Here is a 9989-nt window from a genome sequence, read left to right on the forward strand (position 1 = left end):
AATCTTTAAAGAGTATAGATTTGCGTTTAATTAAGTCATCGTTTTTTATATTTGTGAACTTCTACGTTGTTTATTTAGTCATATGTATATTAATATACATATATATTTTTTTCTTATTACCGAAGGTAAGCAAGCACTATTGCATTATTTCATTTTTAATATATTACTACTGTGCTAGCCCGTTTTAAAAAACGGGTTTAATATATATAATATTTAGAGGTCTTTAAAATGGATCATTATGTTAACATATACCTATGTGTTAACGTCAAGAACATTGTTTGGACTCAATTAATTTATTGGATTGCCTCAACAATACGTGTTTCTGACATTTATAAAATTTATGTATTTTTTTTTTTAGGGGTAAAAAATTAATTCAAAAAAATAACAAAACTTTTATATATATTGATTTCACCAGTTTTTGGAATTTATAAGTGTAAGACCCATTTTTATCATGGCGGAATCTACATCTAAAGTTGAAGTGGGGCTGAAAAGCGTAAAATTTGAAAAGAAAAACAATTGCAAAAATTGCCCAAGCTCGATATATTTTTTAAAAAAAGTAAAAATGATATTCACCAATCTGATAATATAGATTCTGCGGATATAAATGAATTTCCGAAAACTGAAGAATCGCAGACTACTGATACTGCTACTGAAAATGCAATACAAATTGAAGGAGAAAATAAAGAAACAGCAGTAGACTCACCCTATGGCACTAACTAATGATTTGGGTAAATATTTAAATCAAATTATATCTGATGACGAAAAACGTTTATTAGTACGTATTTCACCGCATCGGCCAAAAGGATCATTTCCCAAAGATTATAATCAACAGAACAGGAGTTTTAGTGAAACTTATTAATACTACACATCAAAATATGGTCCAGTTCCACGTATTTGGCTATGTTATTCCATACTTTTAGATGCTGTCTACTGTGAGCCATGCTGGTTATTTTCAAATCAAAATAGCCAATGGAAAACTGGCGTGAAAGATTGGAAAAATTTATCTACACGTATAAGTTCTCATACCTCTTAACAAGCTCATGTTAATGCTTGTGCAGTATATGAACTATGTAAAACTAATCAGATAATTGATGAAACACAGGAGGAACACTTACGTTATAAAGCATCCTTTTGGAAAATGGCATTAGAGCGTTTAATTCGTATAACGCTTATGCTCGCCAAAAATTCTTTAGCCTTTCACGGCCATCGAGAAGGATTTACGGGAGATTATAACGGAAAATTTTTGTCGCAAGTAGAACTACTTGCTCATTATGATGATGTGATGAAACAAATTATTTCAATGCCTTCCGGATCCATTTAACAATTTTGGGAGTAAGATTATTGGAGGAACTAACTACGAAAATCAATACATCGCCATTTTATTCTTTAATGTTAGATACGACATAAGATATCACTAAGAAAGATCAATTGAGCATTGTTATAAGACATGTACACATAGATCGCAATGAAAACGAAAAAGCGACACATTTTAATATTATTGAAACCTTCTTCGGATTTTTTGAATTAACGGATCATTCAGCCAAAGGAATTACTGATGAGGATCTTCGTATACTTAGTGAATTAAATATTCTAATTGAAAAGTGCTATGGTCAAGGTTATGATGGTGCCAGTGTTATGAGTTGAATTTACAATGGACTACAGTTTAAAATTAAACAAATGCAACTAAATGCTGAATATGTCTACTGTAACAGTCACAACTTGAATTTAGTTAATGATAGCCCAGCTAACACAAAACGTTCACGCACGTTCAACGAACGTTGCGAACGTTCGAGCACGTTGTATGAACGTTCCACGAATGTTCTCTAAAATTGTATTATTATGAGCTCTATATTTGGTTGGGCGAGTTCTTCATTTCCGATTGCTTCTTATTTAAATATACGAAAAAATTTACTCGAGTCACGCGAAAGAAGTACTGTTAAGTTATTTGAAAAAAAGGTGAAAATCCTACGGAAAAAAACACATACTGAAACTTTTTAGTCCCTGTGTTTTTTCTTTCCGTTTTTCTGCAACGGGTTGCCTGTAAGGCAATTTTAGTTTGTAGGGTTTTTTTAAAGTTGCCTGTAAGGCAATCGTTGAGTATTTCGTGTGTCTTGAGTGTTTTTACCCTTCCCCTACAACGGGTTGCTGTAAAGCAACTTTAGTTTGTACGGGCATTTAGTTGTTTTAAAAGCAACATATGAGTAGAGAAGATTGAGTATGTGTAAGATACGAGCGTTGTAGGAAAACACCAAATCGTCAAACCCTGACCACGCTATAATATAATCTAAATATGGAAAGATCGAAAACCGAAATAGACTTCAATGTCTCTAATAAAAGCTATGCTGAAGCTACAGCAACAAATTCTAACTCAATATTGTCTAATGAATTTAGCACATTGAAAAGAACCCTTCTGTGTGAAATAACAGAAAACATAACTGAACCTAACATTTTAATCGCTCTTGAAAACGCCAATTTAGATCATGATCTGTAAGGCCTGCAAATTATCCGTAAAGGGACAATGGTCGAACTCGTCATGAAAACTGACAAGTCGAAATCGGTGATCCTCGAAAATGGACTTTTAATTAATGGTGATTTGCAATAAATCTCAAGAGTTAAAATTTTTTAAAAAAAAAAAAATTTTAACTCTTGAAATTTATTGCAAATCTGGCATGCAATATGTTTATCTAGGAATTGAAAAAAATTTGTTACAAATACTAGGTCGTCTTGAAGAAGAGGACAAGTTAAACAATTTATTAGACTTGGAAATCGCTCTGAATATAGATGGGCTTCCGCTTTTTAGGAGCACAAAAGCATGCATGTGGCCAATTTTATGTTCTATTCTTAATGTTAGCTCTGTTCCCATAGTGTTTCCCATAGCATTGACTTACGGTAAAGCAAAACCTGACAACCTCCAGTTTTTAAATGAAGCAGTGGAAGAACTGAGAAGCTTGCTTGAAAATGGATTGGAGTATAATGCAAACAGAATAAGCATAATATTAAAGTTTATTGTTTGTGATACGCCTGCCAAATGTTTCATAAAATGTGTAAAACTATATTCTGGTTACTACGGATGCGACAAGTGTAACCAAAAAGGTTTTTACTGTGAAAGACGGATGACATATCCAAAAATTGTTGGACTGCAACTGAGAGATGATCATTCTTTTCGTCAAAAATCAAATGCAAATCATCACCATAATGGTTTGGCATCACCATTTTGTGTTTTATCTATAGATATGGTTGAGGAATTTCCAATTGACTATATGCATCAGTCTTGTCTTGGTGTAATGCGAAAATTGTTGGTGACCTGGATTCGAGATACTGACAAAAAAGGAGTAAAAATATCTGCAGCTCATAAGAATGATATTAGTGCTAAATTGCTTGAATTAAAAAAATGTGTACCTAAAGATTTTGTAAGGAAGCCACGTTCTCTTGATGAAATTGATTTTTGGAAAGCAACTGAGTATAGGCAATTTTTATTGTATACTGGAAAAGTTGTGCTGAAAAGCATCTTGCGAAAAGACCTATTTCAACACTTTTTAGTTCTAAGTGTAGCTTTATCTATATTAGTCAGTACAAGGTTAGTTAGAAAATATGAAACTTATGCGCACCAATTACTTTTATATTTTGTCGATCAAGCTAAAGATCTTTATGGACCACAGTTTCTTGTTTATAATGTACACAGTCTAGTACACCTCGTTGCAGTTGCTAAACGATATGGCAATGTAGATAGGTGCAGTGGTTTTAGTTTTGAAAACTATCTTCAGGTTTTGAAAAAAAAAGTAAGATCAGGTAGAGCTCCTCTTAGCCAGGTTGTTAAGCGTCTTAGTGAAATGAATATTATGGTCCCACATCAAAAATTGCACACTAAAATAATTTGCATGAGTCGCCCCAACAATTCATATATGTTGGATGATGGAAGATTCTGTGAAGTTCTTTGCAAAGAAGGGGAAAATCCAAATTTTGACTTGCAACAATATCGTTGCAGAATATTTCAAAAAACAAAGTCATTGTTTGATGTCCCTTGTGACTCTCGACTAATTGGAGTTCATGTTGCAAATTTTGACTACTCTTCTATTGAAGTTGTTTTATCAACGGCCGTAAAAAGCAAGGTTTTTATGATTCAAAAAGAAAATAAGAAAAAAATTATACTTATAACTTTGCTACATGACATGTAAAACTTAATATTTAAAATATATGTTTAGAAAAAAAGTTGTATTCATCTGACTGAATCAATTCGCTTATGTTTTAATTTTTCTTTTTTAATTATTTAGTTCACTATCTAATTTCATTATTATTAAGATGCAATAACTTATTTTTCTTGTTTAGAAAATGAGTAGCGGTCCCTTTGTTGTTGTTGAGTTTGTTGATGAGCAATCAGTGGAGGTAATGCCAAAAAGTTGGATTGTTTACGAGAATGAGGTAAATTGTTACTACAATTAATTAGTAAGGCAGTGCAGTTATCTGTTTTGTAATAGTTGTACTATTTCTAACAGTGATGCAGAAATTGTAAATAAAGATTTAATTATTGATAGTTATTACACAATGTTGTTGAATGCATGTGTTAGAATGTTTTTGTGGTTGTTTTAGCAACTGTTTGGTTATTGGCCAAGAAAGGATCCAGTATGCAGAGTCAAAAAGAGTGAACTGCCTGATCCGAAATGGCCACTATACAAAATTAGAGCTTTTGGGGCGGCAGGTAAAGACTTTAAATAATTTTTTGGTTGCAAGTTTGTTATTTTGTTATATGAGCACTGATTAAAAAATGAATAATCTGCTTTTTAAACAACAGGTTAAACGTACATCTATTTATACGTCCTTGCATGTAGTGATATTTACTATTTGTCAAATTTTGGTAATTCAAAAGTTTAGCATTTTAAGGTTGAACTAAACTTTGATACAAAATTTGATTTTGGTAATTCAAATTCATTTTTACAACATTAGCATTATGCTAATTTATAAAACTGTAATAAATCTATAAAATTGTTTTACTTTAAAATATCGCGTATTGTATAAGCAATCTATTCAAGAAATGTAAAGCTATAAAAATATATTTAATACAATAATGTTACATTATTCTTTTAAGTATATTTGATCAGGTTTTAGTAATGTTACAATAAAGTTATATTATTCTTTTAAGTATATTTGAATCAGGTTTTGGTAATGTTACAATAATTTTACATTATTCTTGTAAGTATATTTGAATCAGGTTTTAGGCAGATTGTATATTTTAAGTTTATATATTACCAGTGGAAAGTTATAGCAAGGCGTCAAATTTAGCTAAGAAAGCATTAGTAATGTCAAATGTGGAAGATACTGATAAAAACAAAGAGACTTCTTCTGATATTGAAGATGGTATGTAGTTGTATAAATTGTATACTGTAGCATGATTTTACCTACCATTTATTACCTAACATTTATAATTCCATGCTGTTGTAACTCAAATTTGTTACCTTTTTATTGTTAATTTTACAGAAACCTCATCTGGTGATCACAGTCCTCCAAGGAAAAAAATCCAACTTATATCTGCACAAAGGTATAATGCAAAACAAAGCAAAGGCAAGAGTTAGTTTCTGTTTTAATAATAAAGTATTTTACATTTAACATGTGTTGACATTATTATGACATATATCACTAATCTATGTATCTGGAATGTAGTTGATTAAGTTATGTATTGTAGCACGATTTTAATTACACTAACATCTATCTAATACTAAAATTCTATTCTGTTGTAACACAAATTGTATTACTTTTTATAGTTACTTTTACAGAAACCTCTTCTGGTGATCACAGTCCTCTGAGCAAAAATATTAACCTTCCATCTGCACCAAAATATAGTGCAAAACAGAACAATGGCAAGTTTGTTTTGATATTATTAATGATAATTCAATACTTAAATTCATAATTCATATGTTTATTATAAAAGCCACTAATTACAATGTGTAAGTTGGATGATAATAATATTAAATAAATTATTTTTCAAAGGAAAAAATGCTTCCCTACAGTCTTCAAATGCATCCCTACAGGAACAAACAGCTGTTTCATCTCAAGTGTTTCAGCATGCGCGAAATGCAGCTGTGTCAGCTGCTGCAAATATTATTCATTCACCTTCGGCATCTGTAAGTCAAGTGAATCTTGCACGTATTGCATCAACTGACAGGATGTCTTGTGAAAATGGTTGGTAGAAGCTAAAATACTTTAATTTATTTTTGTATCAAAATTTAAACAAACGTATTTATGGATTTTACAAATTTAACAAAATTTGATGGTATTTTTTATCAACTTTAAAAAACAAAAAAAAAATTTTATAGCCAGTATCAGAAGACCATTTATTGGTGAGACAATGGTCAAAAGTTTGACAGAGAGTAAAAATTGTGGTAGAGCAGGTGAAAATACTGCGGGAACACACGGTTTGTTGATTTCAATTTATATAACAGGGTTGCCACCAAATCAGGGATATCTGTGAAATTTAGATAGAAAATTAGGGGGAAATGATCGATTTAGTAAAAAAAAAACAGGGAAAATCGTTTAATTTTTCAATTTATTACAATTTTTTTAATGCTTTGAAATTTGTTAATAAAAATCTTCCTTTACCAGGGTTAATGTTTAACATTTTTTAACAAAATTAATTATAGAGTATTGATGTAGATGTAGATTTCGTTTAAAAAAACAACATACTTACTGATTACTGTTTGCAGATTATACTTTGTTCTATAACTTTACTTTTACTTCAAATTTATCCTATAGAATAAATTTGAAGCTAAATATATTTAGCTATGAAACTAGACATAATAATTGAAAATCAAGAGGAGATCAAAGCGATGCTGAGAAGTCTTGTGGCTGTTAGCAGAGATGATGTTTCTGACGATGTGTTTCCCCAGAAGATGAAAAATGAACATGAATTGCGACAGCTTGAAATAAAGTTGAAGGATCCTAGTTTTCGCAAAAAAATGGTAATTATTGTCAATATTATTTAAGTTAGGACTACTTGTGTTTAATTTACGTTATTTATGCATTGGTTGACAACAGACCAAAATTTCTACAAAGTGTTGTATTGTGGTATATTTGTAAATGTATATTATCATCCCCTGACTCTCTTTCTCGCCATACTTGTCAATTAAATTCATACGGGTTTTGGTGGACAGTACTAGATAACTTGATACACTATATACTAAGAATTATGTTATACAAATTTATTTAAGCTTACATAAGCTTTCAATTAGCAATTTAAAATTATGTTATAGACGCATTTTGCAAATTATATATAATTTTATAATTACAATATATTACTTTATATGCTACTTTTTGCAAATATAGATATAATAATTGCTTCTTTAGATTAATTATTTTGGAAGTCTAGGTGGCCGGAATTGTAAAGATGTGATTCGGCGCATTATGCGCACAACAGCAACGAACCAACTTTGGTCTTTTTTTAGTTTCAATGGCAGAAAAGGAAAACTATCATTTGAGAGCTGTTTACTCTGCCAAGTAGTGATGAGTAAGTTTTTTCAAAGTTTTTTATAAGGCAAGTTACTTTAAAAAGCAACGATTGGTTATGCAGTTAATCTTTGACTACTTTTATTAACTATTGTAAATATATGATTTAAAATTAATCATTTAGAAGCTTGTAAAAAGATTATCAAAGATGCTAACGATCAAAAAATAGAGGACGAGATTAGGGAGGTATTAAAGCATGCTCCTAATCGACCAGGAGGAGTTAACTATGAGGTACATGAATTGAATTGCTTTTTTCTCTCTGTAAAGATCATTTTTAGTTAATGTTAACTATTAATGCTGATCTTAGTGTATTTCATTTATTCTTTATGATAGAAAATGTTTATTTATTTATTTCTAGGCAAAAGTTGTAACAAATACTCCGAAAAAAGATGTTTGCTTGTTGCGACAAGCCGAAGAAAGTTCCGATTCTGAAAATACGAATTAATATTAAAATAGTTATGTCATTCTTTGTTTTTTGATTGTATTTATAAGTTATGATTGATTTATAAAAATTTTTTTTCTACGGGGTTATAGATAATAAATAAACTTTTTCATTACTTATTTGTAGTATTTTTTGTTATAACTTTTTGTTAATTGTGAACAGCTCATCAAGTTATGGCTTAACGGTTGAAATGGAATAAATTGTGGTCTCTCAAATAAGCTAACTTAAGAGTAATTATGTTGTAAAACATGGTAATTTTGTACTGGTTAAATAAAAAATGATTCTGTTGACGCTAAACATTAGTTTAATGTTAAGAAAAAACATTGTATTGTTTATTCTTAATATTAAACTAGCAAATGTATAAGTTTAAACCGTAAGTCCGTTTAAATCAATGCATTTATACATTTAATTTAAAAAAAAGAAACGTTTCGTAAACGTCCGATGTTCGTTATTTCACGTTTAAAGTGAACGTTCAAGGGCTATTAAAATATCGTTTGCATAACGTTTGCACTGAATGTTCGGTCGACGTTCGCTGTTAGTTGTTTGAATGTTCGTATTGAACGTTCAAGAACTGTAATTCGGAGTTCACAGAAGTTAGTTCATGTAACGTTCGCGACGAATGTTACGCAAACCTAAACGAACGTTGTGGCAACGTTCATTGAACGTTAATTGTTAGCTGGGAGCGTATCTGGCTGCCATGATGTAATGTCATTTTATACCACATTTCAAAATATATATTCTTTCTTTGGAAGCAGTATCAATCGGTGGGATCTGCTAAACAGTTTTCTGGGGAATCGGAAAAAACTTTAAAAAAACTTAACCCTGCGCGTTGGTCAGGGAGAATACAATCTATAGCAGCTATTAAAGTTCGTTTCGTTGAAATTTTAAAAGCAGTTACAAAAATAATACTGCAACCAAATAAGGTGGATGAAAGAAATGAAGCAGCCAATATTAAAAAAACAAATCGAAAATTTTGAGTTTGTATTTATTACTGTATTTTTATTCAAAATCATGACTGAAGTTAATTATGTATCTAAAATTTTACAAAAAAAGATGTGGATTTAAGTACGGCAGCTTCTGCATTAGAAAATTTAAATATTAAACTAAAAATATTTCAAGACTCATATGAAGAATTTAAAATGGAAGCTAAAGTGCTAGCAAACTTGTGGAAAGTTGATCCGCGTTTTACGTGTAAACGACGAAGATTTGTTAAACGTCATTTTGATGAATTGTCATCAGATTATCGTTTTAGTAATAGTGAAGAAATATTCAAGGTAAATGTTTTTTATTACACACTTGACAAAATAATTGTCTAAATCGATAAACGATTTACCGGAATAAGAACTATCAACAATTATTTTGCATTTCTTGAACCTAAGAATATATTAACGATGTCGCAACAAAATATGGTAAAAGCTTGTGATACACTTTGCAGCAAATATCCAGAAGTATTTACATCCAACCTAGCTAATCAATTTGTCCAACTTACCACATTATTAAAATAGATTTAAACCACACAATGACAATTAAACAGCTAGCTGAAATAATGACAACCAAATATAGTGTATTGGAAAGTGATTTTTTCGAAATTTACATGACAGTTCTTTTATTTTTCACATTACCCGTAACGGTTGCAAGTGAAGAGAGAAGTTTTAATAAATTAAAAATAATTAAAGATTACAAAAGAAATGCAACCACTCAAAGCAGACTACATCATCTTGCATTACTAGCCATAGAGCATAAAACAGCATCAACAATGGATGTTAAAGAAGTTGTGAATATTTTTGCAAATGCAAAAGCTAGAAAAAAAGTTTTTTAATATTATGTAAGTGTTTTTCATACTGTGTTCTTTTCTCCAATAATAATAAAATACTGAATTTATAATATATTTACTGAATTTACTTTTTTTATAAAATAAATTTACTTTAAGGGGGCCCCTCAGGGGATCTTGCCTATGAGCCCGAAACTTTTAGCTACGCTACTGAATATATCCCTTATTTGTCCCTTCAGAAGCTTTCAATAAAACTGCTATTGGAAGTTAGGATAGCTTTCA

At 30.4% G+C, this 9989-nt stretch overlaps 1 protein-coding gene across 1 annotated transcript; it reads left to right on the plus strand.

The window, feature by feature from the left end:
• The first annotated feature begins 1839 nt into the window (after positions 1 to 1839).
• On the plus strand, positions 1840 to 8055 carry LOC136076175 (uncharacterized). The gene is made up of 12 exons (XM_065789649.1): positions 1840 to 1956; positions 4327 to 4419; positions 4588 to 4696; positions 5248 to 5352; positions 5473 to 5556; positions 5757 to 5852; positions 5983 to 6174; positions 6309 to 6407; positions 6772 to 6950; positions 7336 to 7495; positions 7619 to 7725; positions 7853 to 8055. Exons 1-12 carry the CDS (start codon positions 1840 to 1842, stop codon positions 7937 to 7939), a joined length of 1428 nt encoding a protein of 475 aa, XP_065645721.1. The 3' UTR covers positions 7940 to 8055.
• Positions 8056 to 9989: the final 1934 nt, after the last annotated feature.

Source organism: Hydra vulgaris, chromosome 02 (genome assembly GCF_038396675.1).
Source record: "Hydra vulgaris chromosome 02, alternate assembly HydraT2T_AEP".
NCBI classification, from domain to species: domain Eukaryota; kingdom Metazoa; phylum Cnidaria; class Hydrozoa; order Anthoathecata; family Hydridae; genus Hydra; species Hydra vulgaris.

Coding starts and splice junctions, on each gene's coding strand:
- LOC136076175 (XM_065789649.1), top strand. CDS start 1,840: ATGAGCTCTATATTTGGTTGGGCGAGTTCTTCATTTCCGATTGCTTCT. Junction 5,353..5,472: donor TTCTTCTGATATTGAAGATG/GTATGTAGTTGT, acceptor TTAATTTTACAG/AAACCTCATCTGGTGATCAC. Junction 6,175..6,308: donor CAGGATGTCTTGTGAAAATG/GTTGGTAGAAGC, acceptor AAAATTTTATAG/CCAGTATCAGAAGACCATTT.